The sequence below is a fragment of the Calonectris borealis genome, chromosome 7, assembly GCF_964195595.1.
Source record: "Calonectris borealis chromosome 7, bCalBor7.hap1.2, whole genome shotgun sequence".
Taxonomy (NCBI): Eukaryota; Metazoa; Chordata; class Aves; order Procellariiformes; family Procellariidae; genus Calonectris; species Calonectris borealis.
The window spans coordinates 19,680,933-19,705,584 of NC_134318.1; the positions used below are offsets into that span (position 1 = coordinate 19,680,933).

General features: G+C 38.6%; 1 protein-coding gene across 9 annotated transcripts; it reads right to left on the minus strand.

The window, feature by feature from the left end:
* Positions 1-1,177: 1,177 nt before the first annotated feature.
* SAMD8 (sterile alpha motif domain containing 8) lies at positions 1,178-19,721 on the minus strand. Of its 9 annotated transcripts, none has more exons than XM_075154416.1 (8): positions 19,574-19,721; positions 17,896-18,049; positions 15,814-16,035; positions 11,345-11,952; positions 9,460-9,555; positions 8,620-8,737; positions 7,718-7,868; positions 1,178-6,757 (listed from the first exon to the last, which is right to left on the minus strand). In XM_075154416.1, exons 4-8 carry the CDS (start codon positions 11,923-11,925, stop codon positions 6,453-6,455), a joined length of 1,251 nt encoding a protein of 416 aa, XP_075010517.1. In that variant the 5' UTR covers positions 11,926-11,952; positions 15,814-16,035; positions 17,896-18,049; positions 19,574-19,721; the 3' UTR covers positions 1,178-6,452. The 9 variants fall into 9 exon arrangements, with proteins under 9 accessions (XP_075010517.1, XP_075010513.1, XP_075010516.1 ...); XM_075154412.1 differs by lacking the exon at positions 19,574-19,721 and adding an exon at positions 12,733-12,881 and having other exon boundaries at positions 17,896-19,348; XM_075154415.1 differs by lacking the exon at positions 19,574-19,721 and adding an exon at positions 18,959-19,347.
* Between the last annotated feature and the right edge of the window lie 4,931 nt (positions 19,722-24,652).

Here is a 24,652-nt window from a genome sequence, read left to right on the forward strand (position 1 = left end):
TGCAGAGATTCTGTTTTATTTCTTCTCATTACAGATAGCAGCAACTATTTTTCCAGCTCTGGTTGTAGGAGTAACACAAAGAAGAGCAAATTATTGTGCAGGGGAAAGATTTTTTTATTCAAAGTTCACATCTCTAAGCAGTATTGTAACATATTCTGGGAAGCAGGCAGTTATTTTCCCTGGAAGTTTTCCCAATCTGTATTTACAACGCAAAGCACATACTTGTTTAAAGTTGCTTAGAACACAACCTACTGCTTCCCAGAATGTTAGACCAAAGGCCACTGTAAGTACTCTGCAACTGGTACACTGAACCTTACTGCTTTTGCTTCCCCTTCTTCCTCGTAATTTTTTTTGAGAAAGGTGTATTTGCCACATCTATTTTCCTTTTTGAATCTGGTCTTTAACAATTGATTAAAAAAAATTTAAAAAAAAAAATCACACTGAGGAAAGGCTCTCATATTCAGGATTCTTTCTCTAAATTATCAAATTGATCAAGATTTCATAATTCAGAGGGAGGTAAATGAAAAACTTTCTAACGGTTCAGTACATTAAGTTTACCTGGCTCACACTAATCGGAGAGCGTTTTAGCTGGATTAAGGTCACAAAATATATTTCAAAATTGCCATTTACAAATACGAACATACAACTCCAGGGCACACGTGTATCTGGTATGCCACTTAAGCTTCTCCATGGGAATGAACGTACATCCTTTCAGGTACCACATGACTGAAATCTGTGACTGAAAGTAATAACAGGCCTAACATACAAACCCATTAGAAGAATATGTAAGTTTTCAGAAGCTAACTTTACTCTTTCACAGTTTTTATACTGACTGTTGATTTACTGTAACGCTATTCACCACCATACCTAGAGGCATTAAAGTTACTTCAGCTGAAGAGAGTCTTTGAAAGCCCTCTTGTCATACTGAACTGAGATCTTACAAGATGGAATACATTTTCTAACTTTTTAATAATAAAAATACTTAAGTGATTTGCCAAAACAAGGCAAAAACATCAAGCACACTGATATATGCATTATGTACCATGCATTTTCACACCAGTAAAACAGAACTTCAGGGAAAACCGACTCTAAAACCTAGATTACTCAGGTTACTTTTATGGTCACAATGCTAACAGAAATAATGAGCCATCATTTTACATATAAAGTAAATCAAACATTTGTCATCTTTCAAATATTTTATTTTAGTACTTTTAAATATGTTTTAATACAACAAAGATATAAAACAATATATTAATTCAATCTGAGTTTAGAATCAAAACAATATTTACTTATTTACAGTACTCACTTTAAACTTCACTGGCATACCTTCTAGCCATTAGGTAATACTATTCTCTCCATCGCAACAAAACTGAAGTAACTGTTCAGTGTGAAAAGTCATGTTTCTACTTATACTAAGTACAACGCAACTTGTGGTTTCTCACATTTGACAAATTTCTCATATTTGACAAAACTGAATTGAAAAAGCAAAACTAAGTTACAGTTAGTCTTTCTAACTACGCAGTCACAGGGCTAACAGGTCAGGTTATTGTGCTCCACATTTATCATCTTAAGTTCTTACATACCTATTACAAACTGGCTTTAAAAATGTGCATGTCACTGAATTATGTACATAATCCTCACTGCAAATTTCTTAAGATACAAATGGTCAGTATGCAGGATACTGCTATATGGAAAGTTCAGTGTTCACAATACTATAGTGTTTATGGGGTTGTGAGGGTTTTTTAGGTGTTTTTCTTCATATAATGAACAAGACTTCAGTAGCTTCACTCCAAAGGACTTTTTTTTCCCCAATTAATTTCAATTAGAATAGTGACAATGTCAAAGACGCATCAGAAACAGTAATTTGTATGAATCATCAGTGGTCTACCCATTAAGCCTTGACTGATAAAGCCTACATGTGCAAAACAATTCAGAGGGTAAGCTGGCTCACTGCTAGGACTTCTGCCAAATATACTTCCATCTTGACAAGACTATGATGGTCTTTTTAGCTACAGGTCAAGTTTCTATAAAAGCATCCTAGACTATTCAAAAAACCACCAGAAAAATCAATATTCTCTGTAGATTACTGCAAATTCTCCCCAACTCTTCAGTAAAAACTACATGGACAGGATGAAAAACTATTATAGTTGTTATACGTTACTTTTCTTTTGTTATACTCCAGGTCCACAAAACCTACTTTTTTTTCCTAAGACATCTGCTATTTCTTCAAATACATATTTAATGATTAAGACTCGGCTCCACAATGGTTTCGGTGCTTGAAAACCTAGTGGACTTCTGTACATCAAAAAACTAGCTAAATAGTAACAAACAAGTATAGCACTAAAGTATGCAAGCGCTGCTTAAAAAAAACCCAGGGAGATACTAACTGTTGCAAAAGACTTGTGCTGACGTCTGAGTTCAACCCTTCCCTCCTTCCCTTCGATACTCTTTTTGGCACTACAAGAGACATAGCCATACAGAAAAGATTATAGGAACCTGTGCTTTTATCCTCATTGAAGGGTTTCAATACTTCTAAATAACCTTATTTAACATGCTTGCATCAAAAAAGAATTTTTTTTTAAAATTGTTTAACTGATTCTTACTTCTTAAAGTGCCTAACTATCAAGGTTTTATTTTGATGCTTTTTTTTTTTTTTTTTTTTTTTTTACAGATTTATTCTCTCAGAACCCAGTTAAGTGGTAATTTTTTTGAAATTTTACTGGAATGTTTTCTTCTATAGTAGATGGGGGGGAAGGAAATCAGGGAAAACTAAAAAGAAGGTGACATTACCTATTCCCATTACTGTAGTAGTATACCACACGCAGCATGCACTTGGCTTTATCCAAGAAAACGCTTAAAATAAAATGGTAACCCTCACTGAAGTCAGAGTATATTTAGTGATTTGCTTAAGTTAAGCATGTCTACATTTCTGTACCAACACTTTGTATAAGTGTTATCTTGTTTGCCAGGTGACACAGATACTTAATATATAGGGAAGCTTTCTATATCATCATTCAAGAACAGTTGGAGGAACCGTGCTTAAAGATCCTTCCACAAGCTTTTGTCAGTGTAATCAGAATTTGCTAAAAAACCACATCTATGAAAGTCTAATTTCTGTATGCAGGGGTAATGTCATAAAACCACTAGTTTAAGGTATCTTCCAGAAAGGAAAAACTAAAGGCAAAAAGTTTAGGAAAGCTATTCTAAGCAGCTGTGTCAAACTGATAATAATAAGGAAGAGCTCACAACTACTGTCAAGTCTCAAATCTTACTAGATTTGCCAAGCTACCAAAAAAATGGGACCCTCCCCTTCTTTTGTATATCCAGTTACTCAGTTAGACTTTTCTACTTGATTAGTTTGTGCACTTTGTAGTACTAGACTAATGTCGTTAGACACTTGCTGACATAATGCAATAATTCATTCATTACTCTGAATTCAGATTACGTGTGCGCTCCCACAGACCACAGAAGATGACTTTGCATAAAATAGGTGCAGCAAGTTAAAGGACAGCAAAAGGACTGGTGTATGAACATAAGGGAGAAGGACAACCCTGAACATATTTAGCATTAAATCCAAGGCCCAATGATGCTCTGCTGCCTTTACTTAAAAGTGCTTATCAGCAGCAGAGAAGCAGCAAAATGCTTTTAAAACACTAACTCTTTAAAAAGGAGGTACAGAATTTTAAGCCTGTCAGTTACTTGCAACTTTTTTCCATCTAATTAACAACAAAGCTTACATTACCTACTTTACAGCCTGACCTGTGCTCTTTTGCATGTGAAATCAGATTTTTCTGTCTTCTATCAATTTTAAGCCTTCCTCTTGCGTGTTTATAGGCAAACAAAATTAACTTCCAAAATAGAAGACAATTATTCTGACAATGTTTTAACCCACTTCAATGCTCATGAAACCAACCTCTGTATATTACTTATCTTGGATTCAGATATTTAGCATCAAGGGAAACAGCACAAAAGAACAAATTTCCTTTAAAAAACACTGATAGGCAATGCTGATTTAAAACATGGATTTACTTAACAGAATTTGAAAAATTAAATTAGAACAAAGAGAGAAGCCTTATGTTTCAAAGTATATGAACTTCATTTAAAAAAAAAATACTATTGAAATGATAGCTTTACTTTATGTAAACATTTTTACACTGGGCTGTACCTGAAAATTCTCCTGCATTTCTAAGTTGCAAAATAATTTTTCAGTTTAGACACAGCTATGCCAGTTAGTACTGACATGGTTCTTTTCAGAATCAACAGCTTTGCAGTTTAATTGCGTATCTCTTCACATGTTATAACTCAGAGTACGATCCTGCACATTCTGAAGAGAGATGTTTCCTAGAGTTTAAAAAATAGCATTCATAACTGTATGTGTATTGCAAAGGCAAATATAAATTAACAAATAGAGCTCTTTGATTATAAAGTCTCGAGAGGAATGTTCAGATTGCCTTTCTGAAACCAGAAGGCATTTGCTGTTAATGCAAATGAAGAGTCTTTAAATCTTTCAGAATATTTTCTCCTTTTTTTCTTAAGTGTAAGCATACTCCTTCAATTTGGATGGCAAGAGCCATTAGGCTACGGCAGATTGAACAATATAGCATTATACCTGCAATTTTGCTAAAAAACTGGAATGTTACAAATATGAAAGTCTGCAGAATAGTACAATGTATGTGTGCTCAATACAGTTGGCAGAGATACTCAAAGACGCACAATTCCTCTATGGAATAGGAGCTAAATTAAGTTACAAAAGTAATATGCTACGAAGAGCAGAAGATAGTCAAGTTAGTACAATCCAGGTATATAAAAGGAACACAATACAGAGAGGAGTAGCCCACAGTAGGTTACAAGCCTCCAAATACAAAACTGTCTTGCAAAATTCCAAAGGGATTCTTTTCCATGCGAACATAAGTACATTGTGGCCATTAAGTCAGCTTGTACGAAGCTGGAAATGTTCATGTAACTTTCCAAGGCTGACTTACACTACCTTTTGCACATACCACCTATTCTGAAATTGCAATAACCAAATTTAAAAGTCTATACCATTTTTATGATTTGCACGTTTTACCTATCAGTTTTCATTTAGCATAAACCTGATTTCAAGTCTCTACAGCCAACATTAGCACTGTCCCCTTACAAACCACCACATAAGAGATCACCAACTCTGTGACCCTTGCTTATACATTATGGACTCCTAGCGTTTGTTTGGGGTTTTTGGGGGTGTTTTGTTGTGGTTTCTTTTTTTAAACAACCAAAACTTAACTGCTTATGGTACTTCTACCTTTCAGCATAGTAAATGAGCAACTTAATTTAAGAACTAGCCTCTTTTCATACTTGTTAGAAGAACATATACTGTGTGTATTTATATATATATATAAACAAATAAACTGTGTATATATATCCAGAGATATTCACCATATTGTTGACACCAGAGTGCTAAAAGATACATCAATATGAGCACTATTTCCAATACTCACTATTATTACTTTTCCTGAAAGAGTTACTGCATGCATTTTCCCCATCCATTTATGGGACAGTAAGATATATGAAGATAACTGTTCTGTTTTTCCAATGTTAAAGAGCTGCTCCTAAAAAGCATGCACAGGTTTGGGTATAAAGCTATTAAAACCACACAAAAATTATTTTGTGGCTTTAAACTCACTAAAGCTAAATTAACTTTACTTTCTGTGGATGTAGCATTTACTTCAACTCATTTATTTAAACACAAAAGGGAAAATTTCCAAGTGCTAGAACAACCATATAGACAACTGATAGACTAGACTAAATAAGCTCTCATTAAAAACAACATCATCACTGCATAGCCACAAGGCAGACTTTCATTTTTGGCAACCTGTATGCAGACCATCTATACTGTCAATTATACTTTAAGACTTGTTATTTAACAGTTATTTAACAGTTATTTAATCCTTTTAGTAAGGAACTATACTCCCTTCCTCACTGTGACACAGTACTCCTCAATCTTTAAGTATACACAGAGTTTGTTTTGAAAATTACATTTATGACTGTTTTAAAAGAAAATCTTCATAAAGTTCTAATTTTTTAGTCAGTATATGTAAAGGCTGGCATGTCAGGTAATGGAGATTATTTGGACCTGTAAAGGGTATATTATATTCAGTACAAGCACATATTCGAGGTTGAAGTTACTTAAACACTCACATAGAACCTTACTAAGGGTAACAGTATTCTGGTTCATATCCATGGTTCACTGATAGCCTTTACCGGTCCCTGCATTGTTTTCTACGTTAGCAACAAGAAAACAAAACACATCCCTCTGAAGTATGGGAACTCCATTTTATGGCTAAGAATCTAAGAAAAAAGACAAGGAGGAGGAGATCACAGAGTGAAAAATGTTACTTTACATCCCCCCCAGCTAGCCTTGTAGGATCTTAGTCATAAAGCTTCATAAAAATCTGAATTGACCCACACGCTCTTCAGCCAATCAATCTTTTCAGTATAGTAGGTTTTGAAAAGGGCCAGCAATACTCATTGGGAACAGTACCATTAACATTGCATTCAAAAAAAGAAAACATTGGAAACCAGATCCTTGCTCTCCTACTATGTTGATATGCTCTAGTATTAGCCAATGTATGGTAATACAAGAAGAGTCTTGTAGTGATGTAAAAGGCAATGAAGACGTCTATAGAATAATGTTCATGTGCAGCCAAAATGAAGAAGATTCCAAAGAGATTCAGGACCCAGGATAAGGTATGCAAGAAGTTCCAGCTCCTTGGCGTATCTAGGAGAAAACAGAAAATGACTAACCTTGAATGTCTCAAAAATCTGGGTCATTACAAAATCCAGGCCTAGACATTGTAGGTTTTTACACAGATTTTTCATCCAAAAATGTGATGAAGTTACCGACTTCACCTGGAAATTTTGTTTACATCTACAGGTCCAATAAATCCAATGAAAACAACCACAAGTCATAAATGTCTATCACTTCATGACTTCATTTACAAATACAGCTATTATGCATTTCTGGATTAATGGAGCATCCTAAAATAGTTTACGACCATGCAAAGCAGAATTCTTTGTTCAACGAACTTCTTTTAATGAAAAATCGTACCTTTTCAATGTAATAAAGGGAAAAATGTCATAAAGCATACATTATTCTGTTATTGCAGTCTTTCCATCATAGGTGCACTCAAAATAATTATCTTAGCTTGCTATATAATGTATCAAATCGCACTTTTATTTACAGAAAAGCACTATTGTTTCATATATTCTCACTCATTATGAGGTTTGGTATTTCGGCTTTATGAATTATACTAAACATACACCCACCTAGCCTGCTATTTTGCCTGATAGGGGTCACTGGCAGATACCTAGGGAAGCGTACAGGAACAGACAATCATAAATATCTTCCCTAGTATTCTCCCAGCAGCAAGCTAGAAGCCTTTCTAGTTTTCTTGGCTCACATCTTCTTTCAAATGTGCCCTATTCATTCTTCCACTAATCTAGGTGGTGCTGCTTCTTTCCTGTCTGCAAGTGAACTGTCACAAATCTGAGAGAGAGCACAGCAATCTGAATTTATATTTGTTTACTTTAATGTTACACTCTGAACTTTCTGAGGAGGTCAAGCAGCAGATATTCTTAAGGACATTTAAGTATTTACACTCTCACACCCTTGGTTGACGGCAAGCAGTGCGTATTCTTAACACTTAAGGACATTTAAGTATTGACACTCTGTACTTACATTCTGTGACAAAGAAGTTGAGCATGGTCAGGACGACAGTGTGGCCACTGAACATATAATCTCCACATGTATGTACTCCAGTCAGAGTCATTCCAAAGCCACTCCATATTGCAAATGCCCGCTGGAGTTTTGCCCAAACATTGCCATACAACTAAAAGACAGTGACATTAACCTTTAGTAAGTTCCAACCCCACCACCCGAACAGTATTGTCCTTAAAGTTAGCTGTATAGCACTATGTATGTTTAACACCACTTGTCACGTTGGGTCTTTTATTAAAATGCAGGTTGGCACACCTTTGGATTTTATTGTGGCAGTGAGTCACATTAGTAACTACAATTATTAATTGGATTCATCATACCTCTGATGAATACTGGAATTTAGAGCAAGTATTTTGTTGCAAGTGATTTACATACAAAGACTGCCACCTTTTTTTGAATGTATTCAACCTCCCAGTGTGTCATTGTCAAGCTTCCAACATATTCAGCTCACACCTCTTCTAACTAGAAGTTAGGATAAAACCATGAAACCCCATGTTCTACGGAATATCCCTTATTAGAAGGGAGGAAATAATAATAGGGTTTTTTTTTTCCAAAACCATGCATCCAACAAGACAAAGAAGTGATTACTCCACTTTCAGCCTTTCTTCATGAAGTCAGTATCTTAAGCGCACACTTCTCTGATGTATTCTCTCCAGCTTACATTGTGAAATATTCTGAACACCCTCCCCCAAGTAACTGTCTCCTCTCCAAAGTGGCAAGTGCTTCTAAGACCTCTAATTCTTATGCTGTTCTTACAAACACACATCTAACATTATGGTCACAACAATCTTAATCGTACCCTAAAGAAAATTTACAAAAAAAAGGAAACAAGAAAAAGAATTTAAAGCATTTTAAGTTTTTACCTTTCCAGTACACTGCAAGTGCTGGCCTGGCACAGAGAGTGAGGTAACAAACATTGTAATGCAACGTAATAAGAATACTGTCCCCATGAGGCTGCACAGCCTTCGCAGAAGTATGGATCTGGGAAAAGTACACAGGAACTGATTGCAAGAATCCCAATATATTGTATTTTTAAATCAGGAAAGATATGATAAAAAAAACATTCCCCCCCCAACTTAATCCCATGAAGTCCCTGCAAGTTTCACAGTAATTTTTTTTTTTTTTTTTTAAAGTAGTACTGTAAAGGTATGGTTCCACATGACAGGGCAAGACACTGTAGCAAGCTTACTGTCACCAAAAGGTACAGCCCCACTCCTCTGCAACTACACTGGTACTAGCTTTGGCACTCATGCCTTCTGTTGGCAAACTGATAAAAATCAAAAAACTCGCAAAAATTTAACTTAAAATACTCTTGCACACAAAACGGTTTTCTACCCTTCAGTGACAGGAAGCTGCTAGCCTGGCTCAGTCATGCCGTGGAATTTCACTCTCGTAGGATTTTTTTTTATTCATACACAAAGTTCTTACAGTACGAGAGTATATACTGACAACTCTCTGAAATACATATGTTCTGAAGGAAATTACACATCAATCTGGTAGAAAAGTAAATTCAGATTACTCCTTTTTAAGATTCACAAGTCACCATTCTTGATTAAATCCTCTCTAATCCATTTTAACAGGGACATATTAGAAGCTTACAAGTTTCTTATTAAATGGTAAGCCTTAAACAATAATCATAAATTCTTGTTACAGTCCTTTCTCTGAATCAAAGTACCAGTTAATTTGAATTTTATATACTGTACCTGTGTTTGTGAAGCAGAAGAACCAACAGCCAAATGTAGCAAAGAATTACGCCACATACTTCAGTCATAGCAAAAGCCCATGGTATCCTAGGGACGCTAAAAAAGAAGGAGGATGAAGGAGGAAAGTTAACTTACAATACAAAGGCTTAATTTTTCTTTCTAGCCTCAGTATTTAGAATAAAGGCATATAAAGTTCTAACTGCAAAACTAACTTGCAGTAATCTGACCACAGTTTAAACTACAACCAAAAATTATTTTGTCAGATTGAATTAAATGGAATTAGAATGAATTTTTAATTACATTATCTCCTTTCTAATAATGTATTTTCAGCACACATTTACACAGAATTCACTAAGTCAAAGAAAATCTCTAGTTTGCTCTCTTAATTTACACGTGTGATTTACTAACAGGATGTGTTCCTCTAGCATTGTTTCCCAACAACCTTTTTCATTCTGACACAAACTTGCGTCATGTCAATTATGTTGCTTATTCTTATAAGAATGCCATGTCAACACAATTAATGAAATGCTGCGAAGCCTAAAATCCTAAATACTTGCAATGAAGCAGAACTGCACAGAAAAGCATTAGGAAAAATAAAAATTGTTTTCAAAGTTAGATTTCAATGATAATCACTATATGCAAACCTTCTAGCCTTGCTTGTCAAAAAATTTAAGACTTTCTTGCACACATATGGCACCAGTAACCATTTCCACTCTGCAATTTCACCAAAATACAGATTGAGAGATTTCAAGAGAGGCTGCTCCTCATAGTTTTGTGTTCCCCTTGATACAAAGGGGTAGCAAAGTGCTGCTCAAATGCTAGCTGTGTAGTAATCCCCTCGCATTGTTTTGTGAGCTGCTGCTTTCTGACCTCCCCCATCCTCCTGCCCACTGAATACCGAGGCAATGCCCTGCGAACAAAGCCCACTAATACCATAGCTCCCGTTCTCTCTCCTCTCTTCCACTCTGCTGGATGTGGTCCATCCTTGCTGAGTTTCAACTAAATTTATGGGGGATCCTGCACACTTACTCAAAAGATTAGACCCCTACTGACTTCACAAAAACCATTAATGAAAATGGAAATTACTGGCAGGAATAAGGAGACCACAAAGACTGAAATCTTAAACAGTTTATCTTGTCTTTTAAAACTCTCTAGGCAATAAGTTCTCTACAGTGCAAGTACATTTGCTCAAAGGGAGCATTTATCCTCCATTAAATCTGTGGTCAATGACTAGAATTTCACCTTTGCTATTGTGTCTCTCTTCTGCCTGAAGTGAAGTATTTTATTTTAAAAATGAGCAAGTACTGTGTAAGTCACGACAGTGTTTTAGTACACAGATACTCTATGGTTAAAAAAGATACTGGTCTATTCAGTCTACTTCAGAGTTTCCCTAAACCACCTTCAACAAATTGACAGTGGGGAGACAGCATAAATACATTATCAATGCTATTCACTTTCAATTCCCTTGCTCACTGGCAGACCAAAATATTCCTTCATCAAAATTTTTTCTATATCAAGACATGTTAAGCTTCATCGCAGCATCTGGATTTCAGAAAAAGCATATGGCTGCTCATCTATGCCAGCTGACCATCACCCTTTTTACTAGAATGAGAGGATGGACAAATTAATACCTGCGTTGCGATTAGGTAAAAATGTAGAATTAAATACAAATTGGGTAGAACAGCTCAATTTATTTTCCCCTGGGAAGACTAAATGTCTGCATCTAACTGATGCACGTTTCAATCTTAGCAGAAGGGTTTACTACACTCTAATTACTATTTTGCAGAGGCATCTTCAAGAGCAAATGAATCTTTGAGAATGAAGAAAAGACAGCCTATACTTTAACCATCAAGTTACTCTTTTGTTTTAAAAGAAAATTTCTTACCTATCTAGAAATATGTCTGGTAGAGGTGGATATGTTTGCATGTCAGGTACTCGCTCATGTACTATAACCATAACAAATGATGTAAAGCCAAACACTATGAAGACATACACACAACTTAAAACCGTCTTCCAATACTCTGGGTCCAGTCTTCGGGTAGAGTGTTTGTTTTTTCCATTTGCATATTGATACTGATCACCATTCAAGTCAGTAATTGGTCCATCATAGTCCCGAGGTACTTCACCATTACAAAACCAATCTGTACCCTGCAGTGAACCAACACTTGGGCACGCTGTGCCAACGTGACTGTCACTATTGTAACCCAGCTCTTCCAGGACATCAATATGTTGCTTCTGTAGTTTGCGTATAGACAACATTAGCCTTTTGATATCCCCCAGGACTTTGATTTCCAAAGGAGGGGATCGTAAATCATACTCAGTAAGTGTCAGCAGCGTAATTCCATCTAGCCTGTGTCTATTGCACAAAACATCCACATATTCACAGAAGCCTTCTTCCTTCAGCCACTTGGCCACGTTCTTGGTAGTCCAACGTCGAATGCAAAGCTGGTTATTGCCTGCCATCATCCTTCTCTATCTGCCAATAAAATTGACCTGTTACATATTGGAGAAAGAGACAAGAATGAATATTTAACGAAGAATACTGAAATCCCAGTGTATTTTGTGTGATTTTAGATTCTTAATTAGCCAAAGGCTTTTTATATAAGAGCCAGCTAAAAACCAGACATATAATTTTTTAGGTAAGTAATACAAAAATGCTTTTTAAAACATTTTTTTGTCCAAGCAAAACTGAATTAAGATTATCTCACTTGTTCCTAAATAGAAATTTAAAGCTACCGAGAAGCTTCCTCGATGTACCCAGTCCACTTTTATTCTTTTGTTGAAAAAAAAAATAAATCCAAGTTTGCTAATTACACTAGGTGATGAAAAACAGAGATTACTCCGTTTAAATACCAGCTTAATCATTAGTCTTTTCCACTGTTTGCAATTCGTAAACTAAGCGAGAAAGTATAGCCAGCAACCATGTAAAACTGAATTAAAGCTAAAACAATACACTACAGGTCCAATACATTCCACTGTTTTAAAATATATACTGAAGCTTTGGTGGCATGACATTTCCCCCCAACCCTCCCAAGTAAAACCAACACTAGGTAGCTACAATAATATTGACCTGAGGCATCTTAGTTGTATGTTGATAGTGCAGTCATCATATTTCTATCTTGTTTGATCCCAGTAATTAAGATAGATGCTTATTATATTGCAAACCCTTTAAAATATTCAGCTTTCAAAATAACATTACTAGAAATTAAGCATTAGCTTTAATTCCAAAGCATCTTCAAAACTGATGTGGTAATAGATAACACAGTAACACACCAAAACCAGAAAAGATGTATCCTCTTCATACAGATTTCTCAATAATTGTTTTCTTGACTCAAGAATATTGTTTGAAGGAAGGCAATACATCTCAGCAACATTTTAGTCACATGGAAGTGACAAGTCACCAGAACAACTTAGAACAACAACTAGAAAAAAATTAACCATAAACGTTACATGGAATATATGAAAAAACTTTGAAAGGCTATCAGTGATGTAAAAGTAATAAAAAGCTTACCCAATATTTAAGACCAACAGCAGTACAGAATGGATTTGTGCATAATTTATATTTGGTGGCTTATGTACAGCTACCATCTAAGAAACAGCTACAATTTCACAGCTCTTCTGTACTCGAACAAACAGTCTAATTAACTAGAATGCTTCAGTCATGCCAGCCAAATCTCAGAAAAGACAAGATAGTACAATACACTAGTGCCACATACACCAGTCAAGGTTTTCAGAATGAAAGCAAGGAAACAGTCTCTTAACCTATTATTTATCTTCTGTATATAGTAAACAGGTACTCAAACCCATCAGGAATATTCACACAAAGTTTTACACTGTTTTCAGGGGCACAGCTCTTCCACAAACAGAAGCTCTTTCCTTCTCACTTCTCTTTTTAAAGAGGTACTGTATCTATTGTTAGAAGTAGCTCTTATCATAATTATTGGATGCAACTTTTTCTTCCAGATTACATCTAATAGGACCACACATTATTCTATTCTGTATCAGAAAAGATTCAATTTGTCCAACGAGATTTCCCAGTAGTGCAAAAGAAATAGTTTAGAAGGAACATGAGTGCACAAATCAAAGTTGCCCTTCTAAAAGAACTACTTCTGAAGACAGTCTCTCTGGAGTTGATTGTATATTAACAACATGTACCTTCTGCATTGTTTTAACTTCTCAAAACTCCATATACAGTCAATATGTATATAAGCTTTAATACCTTGATTTAAATAGTTGCCAAAACATCCATAAACCACTACTAGAATCTCTGCATTTACTATACTCTTTCTCGTCCATACAAAAAGGTATTAGCTCATTTCTATGTTATCTTACTACTTTTGAAAGTCTTTTACAGCCTCGAAACAACTGTAACAACTACTTTGCTCACATAGCTATTAACAAAAGAAATTATGACATTTAATTTGTATTAATGATCCGTTAATTGACCTTTTTTGTACTACATATTTTTATCTTACTCCAGTAAAACAAACAAACAAACTTGAGTTGCTTATCTGGAACTTCCAGCTTTCCTTACTCAGAAATACAGATGAAATACTGAAGAAAATTGTTAATCATAGTGTTTTTTATAACACTGTAATGACAAGTTTTCTAAAAGCAGTGAATTTAGACTCACCAAAAATACACTCAACTTACTGATCTGCCTTCTAACCAGAGCAACTTCCGAGGGCAAAAGCAGGAACTCTCCCTAACCTACGAGAATTCTGTCCGTTTGTCATAAGTCAAGCAGCCTAACACCAGCCCAGTGCTTCTTCATCTGGCATTGCGGGAATAAAAATCAACCCTTACATTATATGCAATAAAAGTGACCTTACAACCCTGAGTAAGCATACTCGTCAAAGGTCACCACTGAATGGGCTGGACCCGGGAGAAAGTCTACATTAACCTTAAGACGCACCTGATAGGACTTGCTCCTGTTTTTAAATGCTGTCAAAGACAAGACATTTAACCAGCTGGAAAAGACAAACAAATCAACAAAAGGAACAAGCACCTACACAAAACACAAACTCAAACCATTCCACACAGCTAGTAGCTAATTTTGTCTCAAGAGCAACAGTTAAGTTCAGTTTTGATGACAAGGCAATTTCTTTAAACTCAGAAGCTGCCTTCTCCTTCAGACTACTCACTTAGTGCCACTTTTGTAATTTAAAGGGTAAAAAGCACTTTCCCTAATAATCTTAGCACCTGGAATACAATACAGGTCTCTGTGCCAAACTGCTCCTGTTCATTTTTGAAGCTTAAGAATGCTACATAACATTCCCAACACTACCGGTCTGCAACAGACGACTGACTAGTGTAGCAGAAGAGACCAAGTCGCCTAGATACCTGTACTTGTCTTCTGAAAGAAAACAGCACTGGTAACTACTTTGCCTTCTACATTACTGGTTTTATTGCTGAAACCAAATAATGGATAACATTATTTAATGATGAATAACACGCATGAGTAACAGAGCAAGCACAGACTTAAGTGTCAGAGGGCAAAATATACTTTTCGCCTGACATCAGCAATGTCTGTAGCTAGCTACTCGATTACTCTCCTGCTACTGTGACTTTATATTTAGTCAGCTCAGCAGCAGTACATATCGTGTGTCCCTTTTCCCTTTTTCCTTCTTCCCCAGCCTTTAAATTAACAGCATGAATACAACTGAATATGAACTTCATGTGCATGCGTACAAGCATTTATCTTTTTAAAAGAAAAATGTTACTTTATAAGCCATGAACATTTATACAATTTGGTTAGGGCATTTTAAAAAATGAGATGCCTCTGAGAGGCCGAGTATAACCTTAGCATAGTATTTTTCCTAAATGTATATTTAAATGTGGAAAATTAATCTCTCTCAAAATGATTATCCACAATTCTATCATGCTTTCCTCTACTGAATTACTGCTAGTCAACCATTAAGTCCCTAACTTTCCTAGCGTGCAGACTTTGAGTCAGTATATTGAGGTAAAAATGTGGAAAGTTGAATATGATTATTACTAATCTAGCCAAGGAAAAGCATTAATATCACACTAACATTAGGCTGCAATCTTGTTACAGAAACAAAACTTGACTACACCAGAATCATAGCTGAAAAGTTAAATAAGATCCTACTCATGTCCGCAGCAGTCAGCTAGAACACTGACTGGATTTGTTTCTTCCAGACACGCATGCAAAACTGTACCAGCACCATTACTGCTTCACTGCCTGCCCTCACATGCCTGGGAGAGCCTGTGGCTCTCCTGGCTGACATGCCTCTTCATTTTTTCCCCAGCTAGGTTCAACTCTCACCAGCCTTGAGAAGAATTTTAGGAAGGACACTGAAGAACTATCAGATCTCAAGTGATTTAACTTACGTTTCTTTGTGGAAGGTTTCAAGCTGAAGTCTGAATACAGGCAATTCCAACTCGGCCCCTCCTTCGCTGGGTCCGCTGGCCTAGGAGCACAACATCTCACACCTCAGGGGAAAAGTTCTTCTGCACAGAGGCCGCTGGTTCACAACGTGGGCAAGACCCAGGTTTGAGGCCTTGGTTCCCCAGCACAAAAAAGCCATACACAAAAACATACGCTGAGCCAGCCTGCAATAATAAGGCTCCTGTCACATACCAACTTAGTAATGCTGTGCTGGAAAAAGAACATACAGCACTGCCTTGTGATGCATCAAAAGTCTCGGATACTCTGCTGACTTGCCTCAGAAGTTTGTCACTTGCTCTTCCTGAAAACTCTAAATTCTTCAGTGCTTATTTAAAGCAAATAGCACCAGAGGTTTCATTGCCATATAGTATACAGTGACTTAATCCTTTCCTTCTAAATGCCACCATACATAGTACAATATCTTGTAAACAAAAGAAGAACACTTGCAAAACAATACATGATTTTTCAAGGGTTTTTTAATACAATAGCTACCATGCTCTACATAAAACTGATCAAACACAGCAAAATGCCTACCGTGAGACCGAAAAATTGGATAAGTATTTTTGTGAAGCAAGCAAACAATAACTTCAACTGCAGAAATATTCCCGTAAAACTTGCATTCAGTTTTACTTAGTGACTTTGCTAACAGAGTTGTTTCATAAACATTTCTAGTAAGTGAGATTAGCAGCAGTATTTTAACCGTACTCAAAGGTCTTAGTGCTATTTATGAAGGTAAGATAAGCAATCTCACAGAGTAACACTTGTTCAGTTTATTGTATGTCTTAGGTTTTAAACCATCAAGGAAGATGTACTTTTCAAGAATTATTCATTGAAGTGCTGCATTATGGAAAATATATAACTGATACCGTAAAATCAAAGATTAGCTCCATACGCTTAGAAGAGTCTTTCTGTTGGAACGCCTCCATGCAAAACTACAGAAAGTCCTGAAAGTAAACATATTTGTCTTAAGAACCACTAAGAGCAGTTACATATTGCAGCAAGCTGAACAGAACACATAGTGCTTCCTGACTTTTACACCTCCTTAAACCAGATGAGTTGTACTATACTCAAGTGAACTCTAAGAGTGGCTCAACTCCTAATCTACTAACGAGCTAACAAAACGTTTTTTATCCTACCGCCATAATTCAAGGCATACACAAGTGGTTTTTAAACAACTGATCAACTACTCCACCACTTACCTTAGGATGTAATTCACAGTATTTCATTAATAATTGTACAAGATCTTGAACACTTCACATGTTAAATGTCAAGTGTCAAGTATTTTTTCCTCCAACTTGAAGAAACAGTATATCCCTCTCGTAACAGAATGTTTGCTGCTCTTTATCCTTATACAACTTAGCAGTAAAAAAATTCAGGTTTGCTCTTCCCCTTTTATTTCTTTCTTTTCTTCCCACACTCTCATCTTAGGAAGGAAATAGGGGGAAGACATGAACAAACTCTCCATCCAAATTAATACCAGAACAATATCTGAAGTGAAACTGTGTTTCATTCACAACCTGATTTTTCCGGTCTAGTGAAAAATCTAGGAGCCTTCCTCATTTTAGATGCATTAAAATAAATAAGAAATAAAGAACTTTTAAAAGTTATGTGATTATCAAATAAATATTTATAACGTAATATGGTTTATGGATCTCAACCCGCTTAGCAGGCTGCAAAACAGCTCTGTACAAAGAAAGTGATAGTATAGAGCCTGAAAGATTGCAACTCCTACACCAACCTGTTTTCAATTGTACACTACCAAAAGAAACCCTAACCAGTTGGCAAAAAGAATATCACATAGAATAGCAAACAAGATAATTTAAAATTCTTGCTCTTTACAAATCTACAGAATGTTTCCTTCACGTCTAAGTAGCACTTCTGCAACCAAAACTTATGAAACTTCCCAAAGAACTTCCTTCCACCGGGTATAAAAATCACTTCGCCCCAATCCTGCGAGCTAACTCCACCTTTTTTCTCTATCACAGAAAGCAAAAGGAAGAACAGGACCACAGGCATTTCCTTACCTCTGATATCCGGCAAGAGGCACCCCCTACCAAACACAAGGGGCATTTAAATGCCAGGAAATGTCTTGCTGAGTTCTTGCTGCTCCAGAGCACAGCATGATCAGCTGCTGTGTGGAGGGGGCACAGACACCGTGTCCAGCTGCACGAGGGAGCTCTGCGGAGATGGAGCGTACTTGGCGCAAGTGGAATCTTCCATCAAGTCATCTTACAACACAGAATGTGTGTTGGGTTTTTATAAAATGAATTTTGCACACGGAAGCATCAAATACAAAACCATGAGACCACTTCAACTGCAGTTACAAACCAATAAATATGTGCACATTAAAACTGCCTCTTATTTGCCTCTTCTTCCATTAACTTACAGAGTGGAAAAACCTACCCTTTTAAAGTATTATTTTTAAAAAACAGCAATCAGCAATCATTAAGTGTATAGTCTGAGAGACCACCTGATGCATTAGCAATGTAGATTTGAGAGACCTAGTGGATAACAGTTCCTGCAGAATTTCAACTTTCCGAACACGCGCAGGCCTCAAACTCACAGAAAATCTGTCCCACACAGGCAAACTCCTCCATTTAATCCTGAAACTTGAACAGCATGCACGCAAACCGGTAACAGCACTTTTCTGTGCTGCCTTGTTAATTATCAAATCCTACATGCTCAAAAACTTTTTTACTCAAAACTAAATACTTTGCCCTACTTTACCCACCAGTTTTACACCGTTGGCAGAGGAAACAGTAAGACAGCCGAACACCTGGTTGGACCTGGTACGACTGTTTTGGTATCTAACTGCAAGACTGACACAAAGCACAAGCACTCGGTATCACTCCCAGAAGCGATCAGTTTCCCGTGAAGGCTGACACAGGAATGAGAAACCGAACGACTTCGCTCTCCTAAGAGCCGCTATAACGAAAAACAACAGCAGCAGCTGCCCCGACCCCCTGGTATTTCACCCGCTCCCGCCCAGCGCGCTGCGGACCTGCCACCTCCCGGTAACCGCGTTTGCACCCTGCCTGCGACCGAGCCCGTCTCGCTCGTTGACCCTTGCTGAAATAGAAAACGCACAAAGTTCAGAACGAACTCGACACAAGCCAGCACAGACACTAAGACGCTTCATCGTCTCCATCCTCTCCGCGGCAGACGAAATAACTTAAGCGAGAAACACGCACGGTTTTTGGTTTCTCAGCAGACTGGTTTCCTCAAAAGCCGGCACCGGAACGCCGGCGGCACGCCGCGGGGAGCCTGCCAGCACACTCGGGATGACGGTCAGGCCTCCAGAGACGCGTCCGTGAAAGAGACGCGCATGAATTACGGTGCAGCGGGTTTCGGGGCAAACGGACAGCGCAAGGGGCTTTTTCCCCGCGCCGGCGGCAGACGAGGCTGTTCTTCTCCTCCGAGGCGGCCGCTGGAGCGAGGCAGCCCTTTCCCCACCGAGACCCGCGGAGCCCGCCCGCAGCCCGGGGCGCACACTCGCCGCCCCCGGCCCCGCCGCGGCGCGGCAGCGCCCGGCGACCCGGCCGCTCGGCGGCGGGCTTCCACCGCCCGGGCGGCTCCCCGCGTCCCCGGCCGGCAGCGGGGCGGCCCCTGCGGGCCCGGCACCGCGCTCCGCTGCGGGGCGACGCACGACCCCCGCGGGGAGGAGGGTTGCGCCCCCCTACCCCGCCTCTCGCCCCGCCTCACCTGCCGCCGCGGCAGCAGCGCTACGTGGCGGTGCCGCAGCGCCCGGCCCCGGGGCGGCGGCGGCGGCTCCTGCGCGCCCTCCCTCTCTCCAGCGGCGGCGGCGGCGGCCACCGCCACCACCCCATCACCCGGCCGGAAGTGGCGGCCGCCGGCGCCAGCGCCTCGCGGGCGGCGGAAGGGGCGGGGACGGCGGGGGCGGGAGCTTCCGGGAGGGGCCGCAGCGGCGGGAACGCGGTGTTTCCTCACAGCGGTGTGGCGGGGCCCCGACCTCCCGCTGCCTGCCGGTCTCTGCCGCCCTCGGGGTGACTGCGGCAGGTCGGGGCCGCAGCCCAGGGCGCCGCCTCGGCCTTGCGGCGTCGCAGTGAGGACCCAGTGGTGACGGCGCGGGGAATCGCCAGGCTGTGGGCAGGGGGCCCCTGCCGGGTTGTTACCGCGGGCCTTGCTGGCGGGGACTCCAAGCCTTGAGGGGTTGCTGCCTGCTGCCTGCGGGCAGCTCTCCGCCCCGGTGCCCCTTCCTTAACCTCCCCGCCGTACGGGTCCAGGCCGTACAACGCGGGAGTGTCTTGTCGGACTGCCCCGCCTTGGCCCTGGATTGGTGGGAATGAAAGTCTTAAATACGTGAAAGTATAGTGACAGCTCCTCTGAGCTATGTAAGAAACTCAAAATCCATACGTGGTCGGTGGCATATTTTTAGAGGTCCTAAGACAAGAAATGACTAAATCTTCCATAACCCCAACAGAGATCAGCTGAAGGGAGAAGCGAGGGTGTCTTGCTATTCTAACTGTATCTTGCTTTTCCAGCTGAAGAAGAACAGAACATGCTTAAACCAGGGTAAGGGTATAAAACTCTACTCTTGAAAGATACTGCAGTATATTTTTTTCCAGTATGATCTTTCTATTCATCATTGGGAGGTACCTTAGTACAGCCTGCACGTGAGAAGTTTCTAACCACACTAAATAGAATTTTCATTGATTTTTTTTATGAGAAATGAATAAACACATCCTGCCATCATTTAAAAACCCGCTGGTGTTGTCATGAAAATATCCCCATCTTTCATTTAAAGGCATATGTCAGGAGAAAATACAAGAGAAAACTTGCAGGACCCTCATACTGTCAATTTTCATACCAAGCAATCGTTACAAAATGTTTCTCTTCAGATGCACCATTTTTTGCACCATTATTCTTGTCTAACGTCTGTAGAAAAAATAAATCTGAAAACTGGCAGCTGGCTGACAGCACTCACTCACTCACTTTATCCAAGGTGATCCAAAGCACAGATGTGAACAGCACAGATGACTTACGAAAGCTTCAGCAAGGCACCGTAACTTCAGATGCTCCATAACCTATAAATAATAGAAACGGAGGGGATAGAAGGAGACAGACGAATTAGAAACAAATGACCCCAGAAATAAATTTATTTTGTGGTAGCAGCCCGCCCTTTGCAGCAGCATAATGCAGTCTGAAGAACATTCAGAATTTGCTTTGTAGATGATGTAATTACTATGACGTCCAAGACAAGTCTAAGTTGTAGCTCCAGTTGAAGTAAAAAGCAGGTGCCAATGTAGCTCCATTAAGTTAATGACACTAGCCTTTTCAGAGAATTTGGCCTTGTATTCTTTCTTCACAGAGAAAAAAAAAGGATCTTGTGCAGTCCTTACACATGTGCAACTACAGTGAAACAAGGAAATTTTGCATTTCAAAATGCTTCAAAGCTACGTCAAGTTGTCAAGTCATTGAGCAATCTAATGCAAATGTCCACGATTGTACAATCTCAATTGTAATAGACTATATATATTTAAAATAGATCAAATGCTGGATGTTCAGAACAGAAACAAGCTCTAAGAACTTCTGCTCGTTGCCATATGCCCTGATACTGGTTCAAAGATGCTTATCTCTAAGCAGTCTGTTCCATCCTGTTTTTATTTTTTACACCAAATGATGTGTAGTTTCCCAAATGAGTTGTTGACGTTGGAGGGAACGTTCCACTTTCTTTGCCAGTTTAGCAGCCTCTGCTAACATCGTAGGAATTAAGTGCAATTTCAGTCCTCTCAGTGTTCCCCTTCTTCACCTTTATATGCAGTAGATGGAAAACTGACAAGTCTGAATTCATCAGTGACAAACCATAGAACACATACATATGAATCTGAAAAAAAAACAAACAAAAAAATCAAGTGGACATTGTCTTTCTGTTAATAATGGACCTGTTAATAAAGCTGGTTGAAAGTTGAGATAATTTTGTTACTCCAGGTCCACATATTCATATCCAAAATAACTGGCAGTTACCTGACAAGGAAAAGAAAATTACAGGAGAGCAAGGCAATTTAGTTAAACAAGACTCTGTGCTTCTCTACTATGTACATTCTTTGATTTTTCTGCCATGAATTTTTCTTCACCAACTGCCAGTCAATCAGAACTTTCTGCACACTTCCAGGTGCCAAGATGGTACAATTTACAATACATTGCCACATTTGCTTGTATCTGAAAAACTGGATTAAGCTAAAAATGTAAAAATAAGTAAAAACTGAAATTAAAAATTGTTGCAAAAATAACTGTAGCAGGCTACAGAGCTGTCTCATCACAGAACAGGTTACCGTGTCAGTGTCTTAAGCACAGTCCAGGAGCTAACCCACCTTTCGGGATCTCATTCTTAGCCTTTTCACGGGTGCCAGGAAAGTGCTGCTTTGTTCAGAGTGCTATGGCTTTGTTGTGTGGTTTTTTCATATAAACACGCACTAGAGTCCACCAGCTCACCAGACTGCAGGAAGGAAGCAAAAATGAAAGCAGAAGTTTCCCTACACTATAGCAAGACCAGCAATCCACTTACAAATAACTTCCAAAATTCAGTATCCAGACTTTAGAAGTCCAGGTTGGAAAATGAGCCGTAATTATATATACATGTGAATCCAGGACTATCTGAAGTTTACAGGCCCTAAGGTATGTTATATCAGCAATAGATTTCCATGCAGTGAACCCCTGGCCAAGAGTTGCATCCGCAGTAAAAGTGGAGAAGACAGAGCCTGGCCATGTGTCGCTGGAGACAGCCCTGTGCCTGGCGATGGGGGCTGCTGGGCTGGTTTGCAGCAGCGATTTGGCAACCTCAGCACTGGAGAAAGCCTTGACCGGTCGGTTTCTATCTGAAGTTACCACTGCTAGTGGCATTTTTCTGCTTTGCCTAGTTTCATCACCTAACAAGTATTTTGAAAATGATCAAATTAGCTTGCACAGAAAAGTGATAAAGAGCACAATTTAAAACTTGTAACTCTTAAATGAGAGTAGACATGTAATAGCTGCTCAGCCACTGTACTTCAAAGCTGAAAACTACTTCTCCTTACTAACATTTGATGTTCTTTAAAAGGGTGAATTATCTAAATAGTTTGTGCTTTATTTAATAGAAATTTCCAATAAACCTCATTCCGTCACTTTATGTCACTTCATGCCATGTGACATGAATGCATTGATGTAAGTTTGACAGGCAGTGCCAATGCTGACATGTCAGTCTGAGAAGTTATGACAAATGATATGTTACAGATATTTTTAAAACTACTGCAGATTGCCAAGAGAAAAAGTCTTTAAAATGTGTAATTAGACTAGGTGCATCTTTGGATTGAAAACAATTTATTCAATTCACATAGTTATATTGATTCAATGTTCAGGCTGACACTTAATCAAAAAAAAAGAAAAGGAATTTATATTGAAATTTCCCAACTAGCTCTAGTTACAATATATTATATAGCAAAGAAAGATGAGATGTATTAATATAATGGGTTGGATTTTTTTAAAACACTCTGTCATTAAGTAATACTGTTGGCATTTATAATTTGAAATAATCAATCTATCTCAAATAAATCTCAAGACCATAGGCAGGAGAGAAAGGCCCCAGCTGAAAAGAGAATGAATTCTCTTCCAGCAAAGAATACAACATGGCAAGGGGGGAATCTTTCACTAAATCATGCTTTTTTCTTTTTCTGGGTTTTGGGGTGGATTTTTTTTGGTAATCTCATTTTTATACAGATCAGGTCCTGCCTTATAATTTCTTTGTAATCTCTGTACTTCAGTTGAAGCATACTTAGATCAGTCACGTGTGACCTTTCAAGCATCTATTTTATCTTCAAATTTCTTATTCCCATAATAGAAGAAAAAGGGACTGAATGCCTAAGAACCAATCAAATTAGTGAAACATAATTATTTTTTCAAAGCAGAAAATGAGCTTATTAGAGGGGGGGAAAAAAAAGAAAGGAAAAAAAAAAGAGTAAAATCCATGTGCAAATTAGTCAAAATTGTTCCATACGTTAAAAATACATTAATGTTGTAGAACACCAGAAAACTCTGTCTCACTTAGTATTGACCTAAATGTGCCAGAGTTCAATTCTTCTTCAATAGCTAACCATCCCGAAAATAAAATCCCAAAAACAGGCTGATGAGTGAAATGAGTAGATCTTTTGCAGTTGGAGATGACTGTATCTATAGAATCATAGCTAGCTGAACTTCCATGCTGTAATATTTTCAGTATAAAAACTTTCTTCTTTCAAGATATGTGAAAGGAGTTTGATTTTGGTCCAGTTTTCACTAGAGAGATGGAAGGGTGTCACAGACACAGCATCAGTTAGTACTGATAGCGGTATTTTCAATCGAAGAGCCTCCACGAATGTCCTGTTTTCAGCCGCTGCACGTTTTCCTGGTAATGCCATGTTGCATGCTACTAGAGCACTCCGTGGCAGTTTACACTGTTGCCACCTGATACGTTATTAGCCAGGGAATGTTTGATTTAGATTCTTGCACCAAGTGGTACCTACAAAGTAATCGCAAAGGCATCATCCAGTGATTGAAAGGATGCCTTCTGTTGGGTGTTCCGAAATTAATCATGCATTAGTTTCAACTGAAACAGCAGCTATTTTAAGATCATATATAATTGCACACAGATGTTTGGCTTAGAGGTGCCCACCATCCCAACAGTCAGGAGAATGTCCAAATTCTTGGGATCTCAAAAAGTCTCTACTGCACAGAAAGCTGATTTTGCCTCTATTCAGTGTGACCATATATCAGTTTCTTGCTTTTTACATCCATTCTTAGTAGCTTTAA

Coding starts and splice junctions, on each gene's coding strand:
- SAMD8 (XM_075154419.1), bottom strand. CDS start 11,925: ATGATGGCAGGCAATAACCAGCTTTGCATTCGACGTTGGACTACCAAG. Junction 7,869..8,619: donor ACTTGCAGTGTACTGGAAAG/GTAAAAACTTAA, acceptor ACTGTCTTTTAG/TTGTATGGCAATGTTTGGGC. Junction 6,758..7,717: donor CAACTTCTTTGTCACAGAAT/GTAAGTACAGAG, acceptor GTTTTCTCCTAG/ATACGCCAAGGAGCTGGAAC.